General features: G+C 36.9%; 1 protein-coding gene across 1 annotated transcript in view; it reads right to left on the bottom strand.

The window, feature by feature from the left end:
- Positions 1-20,390, bottom strand: part of LOC148946507 (uncharacterized) — a 304,047-nt gene that overhangs the window by 238,844 nt on the left and 44,813 nt on the right. Inside the window, exon 2 of the mRNA XM_089097124.1 lies at positions 742-1,017. Within this exon, the coding sequence (XP_088953250.1) occupies positions 742-1,017 (276 nt within the window). The remainder of the gene's footprint in view (positions 1-741; positions 1,018-20,390) is intronic.

The following is a 20,390-nucleotide window of genomic DNA, read 5'->3' as shown; positions in this document are numbered from 1 at the left end:
ACCTAACCAGTCATTATCAAACCTTGCATAAAACTGAAAAACTTGACTGGCAAGGCTGACTAAATCCAAGGAGAAAAAAGGTATTTCGGACATTCACCGGTGAATGTCGATATTCACCAATTTCGGACATTCACGGTAACATATATGTGCTCAATATGTAAGGACAATATCATAACACAGCATATAATTTTCTTTTTAATCAGTAACCACTTTTGAAGCGTTGCTTTACCAATACTTCAGAGCCAATTTTTTTTTAATTTATCTTCAGATATTCAAACTAATCGTAGCATACTACGATTACGCCATGAAATATCTCCTGTAGCCTACAACTTACGGAAAAAAACCCTATGAATTTTCTTAAATTGCCCATTTACTTACGGAAAAATATCATATTTTAGGGGAGGGGTTTGGGTCCAAAACGGACGAACAGCAACTCGCAGATGGCTAGGTAGATTTAACTGTAATTTTATTTTATTTTTAGAAGATGTGTGATGATCTGTGTCTCCAGGGCCCCAGTTTGCTCTTGACGGACCTAAAATTAGTGTCAGCACTATTCTTGATTCCACTATCAATCAATTCCTCCCATGTTCCTTTTTTATCTTTTGGCAAGAGATTTTTTATTCTTTTTTTTTTGTTAATTCAGTCCTTTTTACAAACCTTATATTTACCTGGCAACTTTACTGTTTTGAAAACATATTTAAAACTTTATTAATTCAAGAAATGAGGATGAAAAAAACTCACCTGTTGTGCAGGAATTATGGACCGGGAATACTCAGGACTTTCCGGTGAATCCAAATACTCAGGCATGTTAGCGGCAATTAAAGCAGGCGTCAATTCCAACCCCATGAATTCTTGTAATGACGGATACAACTTTGCATCTAAGGAATTCGTTGGGGCTGGTGGAGGGGGGTTATTGTGGCCATTATCGAAGGGGAAAAAGGGTAATGATGGGTACGAGGATTGCTGCGTGTTCTGCTGAAATGAATTCTTGATACTTTCATAAGCTTGAATTTGAGCCTATAACATAAATAATTGTTATTCAAATCATAAACTGATATGTGATATTCAAAAACGCCTTTTTATATTATTATCTATTTCATTAACTATGTTTATCTATTTTTCTGTTGTTTTTTTTTATCTGACAACTATATACTATAAGGAACTTAAAAACGCTCCTTTTTACAAACTGGCCCTTACTAGCTTATTCGATCGGAGGGAGGTGATCGTGAGCATCATTGAAATAACAATGACGAACATGATAACTGCTGCATTTCTTTGCTGAAATGTACATTTGACAATTTAATAAGCCTTGTAAAAGTATATGTTTTTTTTCATTACACATAGATAAAATTTACTTAACAGACTCATCAGAATGAAAAGAAAAGAAATAGGATTAAAATAATTCATAACAGGTCTGTAACTAAATATATACGTTCACAGTGAGATTTTACCAACCCCTACCTTAGTTGTCACGATACCTGGCATGCTATCAAATAAAAAAACAAGTTCTGTTTTCAATGAAAAAAAAAGAGGGACATTTTAATTTAAAATGAACACAAATTATCAAGTGAACTTGGGTATATCCGACACAGGGGTAACTCCGACACCCCTGTCTTAATTGGATCAGTGATAACAGATGTCTTTGGTTCCATATACCAACTTCTTCCTTTAGCTTGGGTACTTGACAACATTGTTGAATATTTCCGCCATTTTCAAATCCTTTTGTAATAAAGCAATTTCAAAATTTCGAGGAGGGCATTTTCGTTGGCCACGAGGTAGGTAGCAAATTTTAAGTGATAGTGCCGAAAAATGGAAAGATGATAAAATTATTCTAAATAGCTGATAAGTTAATAGGATAGTATAAGTAATTGTTGTTATTTATTAGTATTTTATTCTCAAACTAGTCACGATATACAAGGGGTGTCGGACTTACCCCAGAAAAGCCCTAATTTGGGGTATATTCGACATGTCAGACTTACCCCATACGGGGTAAATTCCGACCAGGGGGTTGGGCTTACCCCGTGTACACAAGTGGATAGGATTTGGCAATTCTAGCCTAGATTTTAGTGTATTTCTCAACTATTTACGATGTTAACAGATACTATACACAACTTAAAACATACCAATTGATCAGACAAAGAAGCAAAGAGATTTCCCCGACTTGCCTGCTGTTACTCTCGGAAAACCTCTGGCACTGCGCAATTATGTTGTGTAGAATATGGTGAACTCGCAGAAGGTCATGGAAAAATGGGGCATGGGGTTTACCAGACAACAGTTCCTAGACGAATTGAAAAAATATATCAGTGAGAACAAAATAAGTAGGCCTAGGCCTATTCATTTCCCTAGGAATTGGCCAGGTGAAGACTGGTGGTTTAGGTTTAAGAAAAGAAACAACATCTTGTTTAAGGAGCCTGAGCAACTTGAAAATCCTGAGGGCTTTGCAATAAGCAGACCCTTCTATCATTCTAGGATTTTATGGCCTGCTACAAAAAACAACAGAAGAGCTTTACATCTTAGACAAATCAGAATGTGGTACAGCTTAAACTAAACTTCGTTTTGTCACGATCTTGATAGCCTTAAAATCGCTGGCGCAAAAGGATCACCAGCAAAGGGGTGAACTGGTGGCAGTGAGTGCGACAACACACCTATTCCTACATGTATAAGTGCATCAAATGAGAAACTGCCCGTACTGGTAATTATCTCAGGAAAAAACACTCGGAGTTCATGGCTACCCATTAAAGACCATCCAGATACATATTTTTGAGCTACTAAGAAAGGATGGAAGACAGCAGACCTCTTCTATACCTGGTTCAAAAATGTTTTCCTGCCTCAGGTGAAAGCCCTTCTTATTATTGATGGCCATGGCTCCCATTTATTCTTGGCACTTGTAGAGCTTGCTTCAAAAAAGAATGTTACAATCCTCAAGTTGCCAGCCCATGTATACCATGTTCTGCAGCCCCTTGACACGGTTATTTTCAAATGGCTGAAATCCTCCTATGAGCAGAAGCTTATGAACTGGCAACAAGCACACCCAGGTGACATCTTACCAAAAGAGAGACTCATGAAAATTTTATGTCAGATCTGGGAGACTTGCCGTACCCCTTCACTGATTAAAAAATCATCTTAAACGACAGGAATTTACGATTCCGCTATTCCAGGACGTATCAACCGCAACATGATTGACAAGGCCAAGTTTGATCCAGCCAAGTTAAAACGGCATGTTGAGACAAAGACATCAGAGGCTTGGAATTTAACAAGAGCGACAACCACAGTAAATACTGCAACTGGTCAGTTCAATACTGGTTAGTCCAAAAAAGATTCATGAGCATGAGAAATCATTTGAAGAACTTCTCTTGGAATCAGCACAGTACCCTTTTCTTGATGCTTCAGCACCCGGGACATCCGGTGGGCAGAGAATTTCTCCCAAAGCTGAAGTAATCACATCTGTAGAGGCTTTGAGAGGGCTTGAACAAATATAGAAAGAGAAAAAAGAAAAGCTCGAGAATAAAAAAGAAAAAACAAAAGAGAATATGCTCAAAGCCAAAACCGAAAAGGATAAAGAAAGATGATCTTTCCAGTGAAGACTCTGACGTCTCACTGGGTTCCAAACCTGACCAGATGGACATCTGTTACACTTTTGGCAGTTATGATGAAGAAGAGGAGGAAAAGAAGCTAAAATACAGCTAAATGAGTACTATACTGTAGCATACGATAGCAAACGTTATCAACGATGCTTGTATATCGGAAGGGTGCTTAATTTTCCTGACGAAAATCTTATTTACACAAAATACCTTCGCTGTCTGAGCCTATTTATATGACTGGCCCCAAAAAGAGAAAATTGAAGAAGTTGAAGAATACATGTTTGCTGGACCATTGGAGTTTTCTGGAGCTGGCCCCTTCACTCTACCATCATTTCAAATTTGGCACGTGATCAGCCGGTATGAGAAGCACACTAGGGCCTTCAAGCGATCAAAAGCTTGCTTTCTCGACTCCCTATGATACTAATTGAAATTATTTTTTTGATAAAAATCCTTTTTTTGAACTAAAAATTAAAAAAACCTTTTTTTCTCTGATACCAATTGAAATTACGATTTTTTCTCTATTATTTGAAGTATGGTGTTACCTTTTTCGTATTTACAATAAAAACTTAAAATACCATTCCCAGATACTTCTTCTATGTACAGGGTAAACCGACACTGTCGGAATTACCCCATGGTAAGCAGAAAACCTGTGTTCCATTGTTAGACATGAAAACTATTAACGAGAGTTTCTGTTTTGCATGGTGTTTCTGTTCATATAAGTATCCTCTATAGTCTCTATACTATCATGTCTTAGGGTGACATAATTTTTATCTCTGCAAGCATAGGATTTACCCGGAGGTGTCAGATTTACCCCAGACTAGGGGATAGTTTTGGCCTCCCTAAGTTAGTTACTTTGGTGCTGTAACTCACAGAGAAACAACAAAACTTACGAACTTTCTGGATTGTGAAGAATATTACTAGTATGACCAAGAGCGGCTTCAAATAGTTTTTATTGTACCAGCAACTCCAAAACAATTTTGGGACCAAATTAAGTTAAGAAAAAAATTCGATAAGGGGTCGGATTTACCCAAGTTCAGCCTATATTAATGTGGTAACCCCTCATCAAGCCCCGGTTCTTCGCGCTGAAGTTTTGTAGTGCTACGCAGAAAGTATTTGTGGGTGCAAAAAACATTCCGCTGATTATGTTTTAAAGCATTTCAACTGGAAATTGTTTAGTTTAAAGCAAATATACGTCAATAAGCTCTTCGAGATATGGTGAAATTTACTTTTTATTCCATTCCAATTATCCTTGCGCTTGAGCAGTCGCTCTTCAATCATTAGGGACAAAAAAGCTTTACAGTAAAGAGCGGAGACTTGGAGGAGGTAGTCCCTCTCATAAGAGGAATAATTTCAAAAATTCATTTGAAATACCTTATTTTTTATTTAATTTGTGTTCGTTTTTAATACCAAACCCACAGTTCCCCTAAATCTAAGGATATCTACTGCCTTCACTTCTCTTAAAATCAAATTTAAATTTTACAGAATAATACTTCGAGAAAACAGCTCATGTAGTGTATTTGTTTTTCAAAATGATATACAATTGTCCAAACTGAACTTTTATCTCGGCAACAAAAGAGGGCTTTCGCCGCTTCACCACTCATAACGAACACTTCATTCTTAATTTGGCCATATACACACACACAACGGCCTATGATAACGGCTCGTTTTTGTTTCAAACAGTTCGTGGTAACAAACTGTAAGTAAGGAGTGACTCTGCCCAATATTAACCGAAACTCTTAAGAAATGAATTTTGATAAAAATTAATACATCAAAATTCGTTAAGTTTAGTATTACCCATCAAAAGTTACGAGCCTAAATAAATTTCCCTTATTTTCGAAAAAAGGGGGGAACATCCCTACAAGGAAATCTTAATGAAAATTGCACCATCAGATTCAGCATATCAATGAACCCTGTTGTAAAAGTTTCAAGCATTTATCTACGAAAATGTGGAATTTTGCATTTTTTTTTTTTTTTTTTTTAATTTTTCTGGCAGAAGGAAGACTACGGGTTTATGTTAATTTGTTGGTGTTATTTTTTCCCAGGGGTAATCGTATCAAAACAACAAATCTAAAAGATCCAGAGAGAGCTCATTCGAGCGAAAATTAGATGTTTTATAGCCCTGTTTAAGTGACCAAAAAGATTAAAACACAACTCCCCCCACGCCCCCTTTTCCCCAAAGACATTCTTTCAAAATTTTGAGATAGCCATTTGGTTTGGAATAATAGAAAGCTCCAAAACTTCTTGAGATAAAATGATCCCCACATCTCCTATGGAAAGGGTTGTAAGTTATGCAATTGCCCATTGTTTATATATAGTATTTTGTTATTGGAAACCATACGACATTTTTTGTGGAGGGAGGATTTTCAGTGGGGGGAGGAGGGGTGGATCATTCCTTACTTACAGCTCGTTACGACGAAATGTTTGATTTTACACCACATATTGCACATGTACTTTGGAATATAGGTATAATATTCCAGAATCCCTTTATTTGTTCATTCTTTTTATTTGCCTTCACATCACTTTGGGTCATCCATTTTACATTTCAGGGAGTAATTATCCGGCTGAATTTCCCACGGGAGGGGGTTCTGCGGGGGAGGATTTCCTGGGGAAGGGGAATTTTCGAGGGGGGATAAACCGAGCCCCAGCTTGGTAGCACTGCGCCTGAATCTGGAAAGCTCGATATACAATTTTTGTCGATAGTTTTGAATCGATTCACTATCTCAGAATTTTCTTTTGGTAGCCTATTTCCCCTCTTTGGAGCAAAACTTTTGTTTGGCGCCGCAAAATGGCAAAGATTTCCAGAGGGGGGGGGGACGTTCCTAGGGGGAGGTGCTAAAAGTAACCAGATTCCTCTAACATCTGTGCTATATGCCGATATGGTAGCTTTTCTTTTCATTCAATTTTTTTTTTCATTGACATTTCTTTATTGTTGCCAATATTAACCACTAATTTGCTCATCATACATTTTTACTTTCTTTTAAAAATGGGGCAAAACAAGTTTGGAAGACAAATAGTTCTCTACTTGGGAAAGAACATCATGTCTGATAGCCCTGCTGACATTCTATTACAAGGGATCAAGCAAATGGATATTTTAATTCTCTTTCTAAAAAAAAAAAACATTCGCTGGTATAGCCATGCTCAAATTATTCTTGGGCTGTTACAAATTTAATTTGGTATAGAGACAATACAATAATTCTTATATATCACCCACAAACATTAAAAAGAGAAATAGTGCAGTAAAACATTAAGAAAAAGAGCAAGAAAACAGAAATCATAACAGAACTCAAATAATACAGACAGATAAAACTAAGGTAAGATTGAACGTCAGTGATATCTCATTTTCTTAAATACTGGATAAAGGTCAGAAATTTGAAGAGCAGAATGGTCAGGAAAGTAGATTAAAGCATACAGAGGGCAATATGATTTTATTAATACCTATTGAATGCAATTTTCTCTAAAGAATATATTTTTGAAAAAATTTAGTTGCTAACCAATTCCAATTTTAATTCCAAAAAGCTAGATACTAACAGGCCTATTTAAAATGAAGCATTGAATGCGAAAAATGGAGCGAATGAAAAAAAAGTAAATTTATTTGAAAAATATATCTTTACAAAACATACAATTCAGGATTTTTATTCGTTTCCTTTGAGAGAAATTAATACTCCTAAGTTTTTTTTTCTAATTATAGATGAACGTCAAAGAGGTTAAGTAAGAGGGGGTTAAGTCTCCTCCCCCTTAGATTGGAGCTAAATTTACCCCTCCAGAGAAATCATAAAATGGGACGAAAAAACACCTCATTCAGGTTTTCAACCTCCACGGCCATAAATAAACCCCATAACCTGGTTCCTCGACCTCTTCTCTAAGGACCATCATCTATAAACTAATACTTATCAATAGCCCACAAATGTAAGCAAAGACCCTCTTTGCCTTAAGTCAAAGGTATGCATATAAATGTACCAGTTCACAGTGCAATAGCAGATTCAGGGAATCCCTGGTCTTTGTTTAGTTTCATATTTGTGGCTTTCGCTTATATTTATACGAATCTATTGAGCAAAGATGCATAACAAATCAATCCGATCAATTTAGATAATTCTCTCCAAGAAAAGTATCCAGAAAAAAAAAATAAATGCCATCAAAATTATCGACGACTCTCATTCTCCTTCACAAATGCTGGATTCAAACTGCCCTCCACCGTACGAGATTGGTCCGAAAGATCCTAACAAAAATGGTAGCCTAAAACGGAATAAAATTATTTACATTTTGCCCCTCCTCCCCAACCTGTTAGAAGAAATTATCAGATTCCCCTCCTCACAGGAGTTGGGCCGAAGTAGCAACTTGAATTTAGACATACTAGTATCAGTTGAAAAAGAAATTGTGCGTAATTTCATGTTTCCAAGAATAAAGAACACGGGATCTTTCCAAAAAGAAAAATCAAGGGACACGGATACATGTTAATTTGTTTTGTTTTTGTTGTTTTTCATGCAGGAGTGATCACATCGAACCAATGGCCCTAGAAAATCAAGAAAAGGCTCATTTGAACGAAAATTAGAAGCTCTACTGTCCCTTTTACGTAATAAAAAGACTTTGTCACAGCAAAGTGGTGTTTTCAGCCTTTTGTGACGCAAACTGATTATTTTGGCCTAAAGGACTCAAAAATACAACACGGTGATAATTCTGAGAGGGCCGATCGATTTGAAATTATCGAAAACTACAAACTGAGCTTTCCATTTTCAGAGGCAGTAATGCCGTGTGGTGATGCATATGCCCATAAAGATGCATAACAAAGTTGATTCATATGAGGCATGGCGAAATTATGCACAGTGGTATATAATTGCATATCAGCAATTATAAAGAGGGGTACTCGGTCTTTGTGTAGGTCGGGGAATTACCTTGAACCTCAAAAAGTGTGTGCTTACACCCAAAATAGCCACCTCTCCGTGACCCTTCCAAAAATACATAAAAGAAAGCTTGAGAGGGGATTAGATTTTAATATCTATGTCAAAGAACTCGCCTTGAAAACCCTGTAACTGATTACCCTACAATTTATTTTGATATTACACTACCTCTCCCTTGTAGTAAATACATGGAGGTATGCAATTATTTTCAGGAATAATCAAAATTCTAAAAGCACTCTTTTACGACTTCTTAACTCAAATGTAAAAAAAAGTTGAAGACGTTATTAATAGTATCCTTCATATTTAGAAGAGCCTTTGATCAAGCAGCTCATGGTAACAAACTACAAGTAAAGAGCAACCCTTGTGAAATAAGACCAAACTCCAAAAAAACAAAGTTTTGATTATAATATTTGCAGCAACAAAATTTACTATTCATACTAATACTACTAACAACTCACTGCATCACCAGGCCATCAATGCAGAGCCAACGCAGCCGTTCACGTTCCCCTTCCATCCCATGTATTCAAAGATTTCCTCTTTACACCCTCCCAAGATGTTCCAAGTTCCTTTAAATCTTTTCTTACGACCTCTTCCCACCCAAATGGGGACGACCGGCTTTTCGTTTTGCCCTTGGCGGATGATCGAAAAGGACAATCTTTGGCACTCTGCCATCCTTCATCCGTGAAATCAATCTTTCTCTCATTATAGTCCAAGAAAGTGGAACAGAAATACATTTTTTTTTTAAAGCTTACAGTTTGAAACATGGTCAGTCAAACGGCCACCCGAAACAGTTCGTAGACAATTCTTATGGAAAACGTCTAACAAATCCTCCTCGATTTTCCGAAGCGACTACGTTTCAGAACAAGGTTAAAGGTACCGATGATTCGACAGTGCAATTTTGGAACCAGTGTCGAAATTTTCCTTCAAATCGGAAGAACTCTGCTTAGCCGTGACATGGAGCGACATCTCCTGAAGCCGTTTTTGTATTCCAACGATGGGAAACGTTGACACAATATCCGGTACACCCAGATAAGAAAAGAACATTTAATCCAGTCAGTTTCCTGTTTTCGACAAGAAAGGAGCTCCTAACAATTTTTCAGGTATGCAATGTTCAAACCGCAGTTACTTTGTTACTTATTGCAAAAAAAAGTTGAGATTGGCACCAATGCATCAAGATTAATCTGATTTTATCTTAATTCTAGTCACATTAGCTTTTTCTTGCTAAAATTAAAACGGCAAAAATATTACATTGTAGAAACTAGGTCCCACGTGTCGAAAATTCTTGTTTAATGTAGTGGAATACCAGACGCACTAAAAATGTTCCTTTAGTCAAATTCAAACATAGATAATGGCTTAATTGATTTATATCTTTTCTGAATATCGTGCAGTAACTTGTAAAATTTTCGACAGACAGCAACAGGTCCTGTCGAAATATAGGTGACTCTGTCGAAACTTCATTGACTATGTAAAACAAATGAAAAATAGTTGGTTTCGAAATTCCAGGGTCCAGTGACGTAATATACCTGTTAATTTTATGAGTGCCCGCTGCTTCCAAAAATTGTAAAGGTTCAAATGGAATTCATTTTTCCCTTTCTTTAGCACTTCATTATGAAACTAAAAAAAAAAAAAAAAATCTCAAATTTAGGTCGGAAGTTGAACCTCAGCTTGACAAATAATACGCCGTTTTCTTTGGTGACAAAAAAAAGCAGTGCCATATTTTTTCAGTAGGATTCTGGAATTTCCTGACAAAGGAGAGTCCAAACTAAAATTTTTCGAGTGGATTAGAATCACAGATCACACTTTGAAATGGCCAAATGTTGATGACATTTACACTGTCAACAGTGAATAAATCTTTGCTGGGCCATTAAAACTGACAGGAAGTGGGCCATTCCAGATAGCGTTTGGAGATGCTATTCCTGTGGCATATATGCAACACTTAGAAAAAAGAAGATGTGATCTAGGTCACAATATCACACTCCTTATGATTAGCCGATTTTGTTTATACTAAATACTACATACTTGAAACAATTTTGTTAGCTTTATTACTTCGACTTTTTGAATAGTGTTTTACACTTTTATACATTAAATGAAGTTGAAGAAAACAAAGAAACAAGAACATAAATGTTGAATACACCAGTTTCCGCCTACGGGTATTTCACACGTATTTCGACATGTGTTGAATATTTCAGGTTCCGCCGCCAACTATTCCCAAAGTATTTCGACAAGTGTCGAATTGGGTTCCGACTTGCGTCGAAAACAGGTAACTTTTTTTGTTGTGTCGAACTTGTAGGTGAAAATGCTTTCATTTCGGAAAATCGGAGTTTTGTACCCTTTTCAGATAAAATTTCAAACTTCTCATCAAACCATTAGATTCCTAGATTGTTTTTTTCCTACATACTGAAACGCTTTTCAAACCAAAAGTCTTTATATTAGGACTTCTGGAGTAGAATTTTTTTTTTTACAAAAACTGTGGAATCATCGGTACCTTTAGCCCATACTTAGACAATACTTGACGACCACTGTCATTACGGTGCCTTCCAATATTCTAGTCCTGTTTCGCAGACTTTTCTTCTTATTCTTCCAAACTTTTTTCAACTGTGAAAGAAGACCCTCGGTATTGGCTATTGTACTTCGAACATCTTCACTGCATTCACCATCCCTACTAAGCAAGCGAGTGAAGCAATACTCACCACACTACACAAGCAAGTGAAACGATTGACTTAATTGGTTTTCTCGTTATCCAACAGCACCTCTTCAACTTCATTTATTCCTAGTCTAAGCAACTTAGTCTTCTTGACAGTAATTTTAAAACTATTCCTGCACCCTGAACTCTGAAAACTTCCAAAAATCATTCAGTAACATTCTCATCTAGGACACTCAGCTTATCAACAGAATCTAAGTCTAAGGGAGATTTACCTTCCCATTGAATTCCACGCTCTCCCAGAGTCTTTAGCGTGTTCCTTAGGACGAAGTCCATCAAAAATATCCATATAAATGGGGATAGACCATGACACTTCTTAACTCCTGATCCAATACAAAACTAACAACTAAGCTCATTTCCTACCTTAACCGCACCAATGCTGTTCTCGTACATAGTATTAATCATTTTAATGTATTTATCTGGTATACCATACAAGGATATTACCTTCATTATAGCTCTTCTATTGGCTGAATCAATAACTTGTTCATAATAAATAAAGCCGATGACTCAAGGGGTTCGAAGTTTAAGCAACTTCTCAATTCTTAATCTAAGAGTCAAAAATTGGTCGACGCATCCTCTCCCATTCCTAAAACCACATTGTTCTTCTCTTTATCTACAGCATCTATAAGTCTAAAAAGTATCATCATACTAGGTAATTTTCTTTCTAACCAAAACCAAGCTAATGTCTCTGTAACTACTACATTCACTCTCGTCACCTTTTTTTTTATAAAGAGGTTTAATTAAAGCTTTCCTAAAATGGCTAGATACATCCCCTTTTTCGAAAAAGGTATTCATAAATTTCAGTAATTTATCTCTATCTTGACAACCACCATATTTCAAAAACTCTTTTATCACACTATACCTGAGGCCTTATTACTTTTTTAATCCTTTTCGTAGTGTCTCTAACTCTTCCTCGCAAAATATATCTTCCTTCACACCAAAATGTCACAAACGTTCTCATTCTTTTCTATATCATTTCTTGTAGTTTTATCATGGTTCAACACATTCTCAAAATGTTCTGCCCATCTCTCTTTAACTCTTTTCTTATCACTAATGGTAACCCCATTCCTATCTTTAACTGGGGCAAGTCCAGATTGACCACGCCCTCTCAATTTCTTAACATGCCAGTAAAATATTTTACTATTATGCAGTCTAGCAGCACCTTCCAGACCTTCGGCAATTTTATCCATGACCTCCACTTCAAACCTCCTGAATTAATATTTCATTGCTTTCTCAACTTTCCTTACATTTTTCTAATTATCATATGATATATCAGTCAATTATTTCTTGTACAAACCCCTCCTCTTTTTGAACTTCCACAAGGCAGGTACTCTTACTAAATTTCAGCTTCATACTAACTCTAGGAACTACTAGATGTTGATCATTACTTTTAATATCAATAACAACACTCCGATATATTATAGCCTAGTATCTTGTATCGATCCTGCCAGTGTCCGATTTCAAATTATATAATCAATAAAGTTTGCCATCCTACCATCATGTGACTGATCTTATGATCTATCTTATGACCAAATACTGTATTGGTTTGCACTAAATTGTTAAACCTACAATATTGTAGCCTGCAGTGGAAAAAGTGGGGTAGCATAGTAGCAATGCTACCAGGAAATTAAATAAAAAAAACAAGTTTTTTTAAACAGAAAGTAAGGAGCGACAATAAAACTTAAAACGAACAGAAATTAGTCCGTATATGAAAGGAGCTGTCCTCTCCTCAACGCCTCGCTCTTTACGCTAAGGTTTTTTATTGTTTTAAAAAATGAAGTTGTGAGACAGAGTCCAACTTTAGCGTAAACAGTGAGGCGTTAAGGAGAGGACAGCCCCTTTAATATACGGAATAATTTCTGTTCGTTTTAAGTTTTAACGTCGCTCCTTACTTTCAGTTAAAAAAAACTTGATTTTTTTTATTTAATATAATACAGTATCGACAAAGGCTATACTCTCAGTTAAAAAAAGTTTTAATGTCGCTCCTTACTTTCTGTTAAAAAAAAAACTTTTTTCTATTTAATTTCTGAGCGTTTTTGAATTAATGCAGGTTTTGAAATCATCTAACCGTATATGAATAATGAAAAAAAAAATTGCATATTAATTTTACTTTTTTTGGCTCAATGGCTTTCTCAAATTTTGATCGTACGAATTTGAGACAAAAAGAGCGGGGGAGGGTGCCTTGTTTCCCTCCAAATTTGTTGGTTCCTCATTTATTTATATATTAAGAATCAGCATTACAAGCCAATTCTTTTGATATTTTTATTGACATCAAAATTCCGTTTTTTAAAGTTTTGATTACTATTGGTACGTATCACTTGTTTTTTTAATTACGTTTTTGTTATTACGTATATGAAGGGGTTCTCCCCCTAGTCAATATCTCGCTCTTTACGCTAACTTCAAATTTTGTTCGAATCACAAATCTCTGAATCACAAAGGACGTTTAATTACAGGGTTCGGACAGGTTGGTTCGTTTCAAATTATAGGCTCTGTCCTATTTTTATAGGATTTCCCGGGCCAAAATACAGGCCAAATATAGGATTCGGAAGTCCTCGGAATCCGATCTGTGGTAGATGGCGTGGGATGCCTGGTCACATAAACTGGTCATTTCCCGAGTTTTTGCATTCATTTAATTTTTTTTTAATTTCAAATAAAAACTGTACAAATAGTAAAAAACAGTAAAAAATCAGATACACATAGTGTGCCAACGATTGACTGATACAGGTAAAATATTTGGAATCACTCTTGCTGCTTCTTGGGCATCAATTTCGATGTGAGGTCAGTTTTTCTCTTTGCAAGAGGCTGCTTCATTCTTGCAGATTCCACCATCTGCTCTCCATCACTTGTCCTGGGCTTCACAGCTCCTTCGAGCAGAGAAACAGCTAGGGCAATGTCTATGGAACTCTTGAACTTGGCAGCCTTCTTCATTCTGTCGGTCGCTTCCTGAAGTAGAGTATCTGCTACTGTTCTCTTTTCTTACTCTGATGCTCTAAGTTTTTTCCTTTTGCTTTCCAGGTCTTCTATTTCTTTCTTTTTGTCGTGGACTTCCTGCAACTTCCGCTTGCTGTCCTCTTCGAAAGCTGATTTCTCCTTCTCAGATAGCTCTACTTTTTTCTTTTCATCCAGATATTATTGATACCGAAACCGTGCGGAACGTGCAAGATTCAACAGCTCTTTTGTAATAGCAGACCGTTCTGGTTATCCTCCATAAAGACTCAACGTGGCATATACCATGAGTCTCGCATCCAAAACGCGATCAGACATCAAGGCCTGGTCTTCACCGAGAATCCTACCAGAACGCGAGAACCCACGCTCAGCATCTGCGCTGCCATGCGACAACGTCTACCGCTACCGCTTTGATAAGCTTGGTAAGTTCCGGGTACTTGCTGTCCCCACGCTCATTCACCAGTCCAAAATAATGGCTCCAAAAATGATCGATCCAAGTAATGTCCTCACGGGGTCCAGTTTCCGTTCGCAAAAGCAGCCACTTGGCCTGGGCGACGACTGAGCTTACTCCAATCACAATCTCACGTGCCACAACCGCTATGTCTGCAATGCTTCTTGAATCCTTCATGTTGATCGGACTCAAACAGCGTAAAGCCTCTAGAAAAACATCTTTTTCCAGGAGACTTTTGTTCAAAATATGGTGAATACCCGCAATAAAATGTTTTCGCACATTGACATAGAAAATAGCCTTGTCTTTCAGTGTTGCTTTCTCACCGAAAGCTCGTTCCACATTTTCTGAAACTGGGCTTTTCTGCTAATTTTCCAGCAAGGTTCAACATTTCTGGTGAGAAATTTTCAGTCTCGGTCACGAAATCCGGAGTAAAGACCCGTCCGCAAAGCGTCACAACTAGTCTTTTGATCTCTGAGTGCAGAACAAGAATGAGAGGCTCTTCTTTCTGGAACAGTTGGGTGAAACGCATGAACAGTTCTGCTGAGACTAGAACAAACTCAAGTTGAGCCTTCATCGTCGCACGTTTGATATAAGCCACAATCTTCAGAAATTTGGGAGTGGACAGAAGATTCTTCAGTTCTTTGTTTCTCTGCACGAAGTTCAGGAAGTACTCTAAGATTGCCAGCCACTGCTGCATGATTCTAGCGAGGGCACGTCCGATCGTCAGCCAGCGGCTTGGGACATACTTCATGAAAGCATTCTCTGGCACTCCCACTTTCTTTTGGCACTTTCGATAGTCTTCACAACGTGCAGGCCAGCCTTCAAAAAAGGAATGCACAAGAATAACAAAGCCGGAACTTACTTCTCAGAACACCGGAAGACCTTTCAAGAAAGTGTTATGAATTACATGGATGTTGCAATAACCAATCTTTAACATTCCCTCTCCCATCACTTTGTATTTTTCAGCATTGGACTTGTTCCAAACGCTTTTGTTGACGTTTGGTCCGTCACTTCCCAGCGTAATCAGTTTTTCAAGTGGCAGCTGATTCTGCTAAATGGCTGACATAATCTTCCTATACAGGTCATCACTTGTTGTCAGTGATCAGATACATGAGTTTCTTCGCACATAGGGACATTCCGTCGGGGATCTTACCGGGAAAAATCGCATGGAAGGTTGCGACAATATGGTCTGAAGAGTTAGCAGACACTCTGTACCGTCTGAAGTGCCGATATTAACTAAGCTTTATAAGCGGCATCACGCTCATAAAACATGTTTGTACCAACTAATGGTTCATCCTTGATTGTTTCATCAGCTCGAGATTGTCCGGTCAGGTGAAGCTGTAGTGGATGTAGCTGAGCAGTAACTGTGGCTTTGTGTTCTGCAGATCGGACATCTTGGTTTAGCTGAGCAACCCCAGCTGTGCAACCCAGATTTTTCAAGCAGAGTTTGCAAAAGAACGAGCACTGGTCGTTCCCAGTCTTAAACTATTCGCCAATCTTTCTACCGCTGCAATCCGTCTTAGCAAGCCATGAACTATTGAACTGGATAGGCCCCATACTCAATTACCAAGCATCATCTGCAAAATAGCATCCCGCGATTAAAAGGCCATAAAAAGAAAAATGTGGATATATCCGAAACTGGGACGTATTCGCATCAGTCTTTAATAGTGTTCAGCCAGAAAACGCATAAGTCGCAAGAACTCACAGTCTCATTAAGCAGAGACTGCTAGCCTTTATACTGATCTTCGCTCATTTTGGACAGGCCCAACATGACAAAAAACAAAACAATAGGCTACTAAGTCAGCACAACAGCATAGCCCAGGCAGAAGCAGCTTACTAATCCCAACACAAAGCATTAGTTAAGTTCAAACAGCTCAACAGTTGTAATTAGTTATCGATCTACACCAAAGGACAGCACAGTCTACAAGCAGAGTCAAAAGCAAAGAAAAGCACATCTTGGCTTACTTAACGACCAGTGAAAATTGCAAATCATGAGCAATGTCCTTGGTGCTCTTCAGCATAAAATATAGGAATAATAGGATTTTCGCCAAAATATAGGCATTTTATAGGAGCGCATTCAAATATAGGAATTTATCGGAATTTATAGGCGAGTCCGAACCCTGTAATTAGAATAGATAGTTCTTTTGAAAGTACCAACAAAAAACTTAGCGTAAAGAGCGAGGTATTGACTAGGGGCAACATTGGGTTGCGAGTTATATTTCTGGCCTAGGCAACACTAAGTGTTGCCAGGTGCAATCTGACATTTCCATTGGAAAGTTTGAACTTTTGTAGCATAAATGTACTCAGAACTTTTTGACTAACGACAACTGTTTTTCCTTTTACAGGGTCTTGAAAAAATCAATGTGGCAAAAAAATGGAATTAACTCGTGAACATTTTCGTGCGATCATTTTTCACAACTTTCGACGTGGATTATCACGACAAGAGTGCATCGATGAACTTAAATCTTTGTATGGCGACGAAGCACCATCCTACAGTACTGTGAAAAAACTGGTACAACGAATTCAATCGTGGCCGACGCTCGCTCAAAGACGAATTCCGTGAAGGTCGTCCAAAAACAGCCGTTGTGCCAGAAAACATTGATGCCGTACGTGAACTGATAATGCAAGACCGTCATGTGACATACCGTGAGATAGAGGCATGCCTAGGCATTTCTCCCACCATCATACATTCGATATTGCATGAACACCTGGCCGTAAAAAAAGTTTGTTCTCGTTGGATCCCGCACAATTTGACAATCGCTCAAAAGAAGGCTCGTGTGGATTGGTGTAAAGAAATACTCAAAAAATACGATCGCGGGGCTTAAAAAGACGTTTATAAGATCGTCACAGGTGACTAATAATGGATCTATGCGTAGGAGCCCGAAACAAAACAGCAATCGACCGTGTGGTTCTTCCAAGATGAGCCAAATCCAACGAAAGTTGTTCGTGGAAGAAGCACTTCGAAGCACATGGTCGCCTGTTTCTTCGGCAAAACTGGTCATGTGGCGACTGTTCCGCTTGAGCAACGTAGGACGGTCAATTCTGAGTGGTACACCACCATTTGTTTGTCTGAAGTCTTCGGAGAAATTCGAAAAACGAACAAGAGAAGACGCATCATTCTGCACCATGACAATGCGAGCTCTCACACATCGGCTCAAACCAGCGCCTTTTTGACCAACCAAAACGTCGAATTGATGGGTCATCCGCCGTACAGCCCTGACTTGGCACCCAATGACTTCTTTTTATTCCCACACATCAAGAAAAAAATTCATGGACAATGATTTTCGTCGCCAGAAGATGCTGTTGAAGCATTCAAATACCATGTTTTGGCGGTGTCTCAATCGGAGTGGAAAAAGTGCTTCGAAAATTGGTTTGAGCGCATGCAAAAGTGTATAAATCTTGATGGAGAATATTTTGAAAAACAATAAAACAATTTTCGTTGATAAATATGCGTATTTTCATTATTAGGCCAGAAATATATATAGCTGCCTTAGCGGATTAGTCTGTTATCGTCAATCACTGAGAAATGGTTATCAAGTGTATTATTCGTAATTTCGAAAACAGAAAAAAAATTGGTGAGCTAGCCAAGTGGTTTGCAAGCGTCCCATCTCAGAGGTATGAATTAATTTATATACAAATTATGAATTAATCTATTCTTTACGTGGACTCAACTGATCGGCCTATGTAGGATTTTATAAAAAAGGGGGCGGGGGGGGTTGATGAAATTTGTGAAAAAAAGGAATTTTTTCTTCTTCTAATAACTGGTGGGGTAGGTGTGATGATTTCAGGGGCGGATCCAGGATTTTTTTAGGGGGGGGCGCATCAATCGCATCATAATCAATCGGGCGCATGGGGGGGGGGGCGCATCATAATCAATCGAATATGGCTTGAGTGCAAAGACCTGAATTGGGAAACTGGCTGCGAGGACCTCCCCTTTGAACAGTTTATAAGATTTTTTTTGCGCACACGTGCATATTACGAAGTGAAATTTAAGAATCGAGAAATCGAGAGACGTACCTATCAAGGAAAATAAACTAGCAAGTAATTATTTTAGTTTTAGCAGTTTAAATATTTGATTATCTCTTTTTTTGAACAAAGGGGTAAATTTTTTTAAAATTTATTTAAAATAAAACTTTTGAAACTGAAATATCAATGCGAAGCACCAAACATCATAATCAAATGTCATCGCTTTATGGCATTGTTCAAATAAAACTTATTTTTTACTTGAATATCGTCGTAAATTTATTCCTTATCTTTCTTTCCATTCTTAAACCAATGTTATATTTACCTTTTGCATTATTACAGCCCACTATATATACATTCATATAAATTTATATGCAGTGTTACAGCCATACCAATTATTCTCTTTTCCTTTTTTATTCTTTAATACTAATTTCTGGTCGTTTTGAGTTTGAGTTATTGTAGGCTTCTATTTCTACTGATCTTAAGTTTAATATCACCTTTACTTTTCTTTAAAAAAAACTTTCTTTTTCGTAAAGTTTTCGTAGTATATATATATATATATATATATATATATATATATATATATATATATATATATATATATATATATATATATATATATATATATATATATATATATATATATAAATAAATATATAAATAAATACATTATATAAATAAAAATATAAATATATATATATATATATATATATATATATATATATATATATATATATATATATATATATATATATATATATATATATATATATAAATAAATATATATATAAATAAATATATATATAAATATATATATATATATATATATATATATATATATATATATATATATATATATATATATATATATATATATATATATATATATATATATATATATATATATATATATATATATATTTATATCGGCGCGTACAAACAACTCCTCTCATTTGATCTGCCATTAGCGGTCCAATTACCCTGGAACACGTATTTTGGCAGAAACTTTCTCAAAATGCCTTTGAAACCAACTTGAGACTTCGAAACCTATTTTTAATTCCTAAAAACATCTAATAATAACATTACACTACTAACTACCGATTTTCATGTATGTATCGGAATAAATTAATTTAAAATTAGTTTCTTCAAAATTAGTGTTCCAACGTTGAAGCCAAGTTTCGCGTCCAAGAGAAATCTGACTTGTCTACCCGCGAAAAGATCTGATAACGCCTATGTTTCTATCTGCAAAAACTTTTCCGGAGCACTCGCACCCCTGTCCGGGTTTTTATAATGGGAGAGATAGAGAATGATCATACTGCTAATTATATAAACTGTGCTAGGGGCCAACGCCCATATACGTAATTATTTCTGTTAGTTTTAAGTTTGAATGTTGCTCCTTATTTTCAGTTAAAAAAACTTGTTTTTTCATTTAATTTCTAATCGTTTTTTAAATAATGCTGGGAAATCCGGCGCCCCCTTCATAGAAATGTCCCTTCCCCAAGAAAACATCCCCCATGGAAAAACCCTTCCCCATAACCCTCTTCTCCGACCCTTCACCAGAAAAAATCCCTCCTCAAAACGTCTGTATACTTTCCAATAACCAATACTATATGTAGACAATGGGCAAAGTTCATAACTTGCAGCCCTTCCCCCGGGAACTATGGGAGAATAAGTATCTTCAAAGACATATTTATTAGATTTTGACTATGTTGAACAAAATGGCTATCTCAAAATTCTGAGTGGGTGACTTCGGGAAAAAAAATGAGCGTGGGAGGGGGCCAAGCTGCCCTCCAATTTGTTTGGTCACTTAAAAAGGGCACTAGAACTGTTAATTTCCGTTCAAATGAGCCCTT

This window comes from Artemia sp. Qi Xiang Cuo, chromosome 11, assembly GCF_049724085.1.
Source record: "Artemia sp. Qi Xiang Cuo chromosome 11, ASM4972408v1, whole genome shotgun sequence".
Lineage (NCBI taxonomy): Eukaryota > Metazoa > Arthropoda > Branchiopoda > Anostraca > Artemiidae > Artemia > Artemia sp. Qi Xiang Cuo.
The sequence above is the reverse complement of the archived record's forward strand: the minus strand, read 5'-3'. Positions and strand labels throughout refer to the sequence as shown.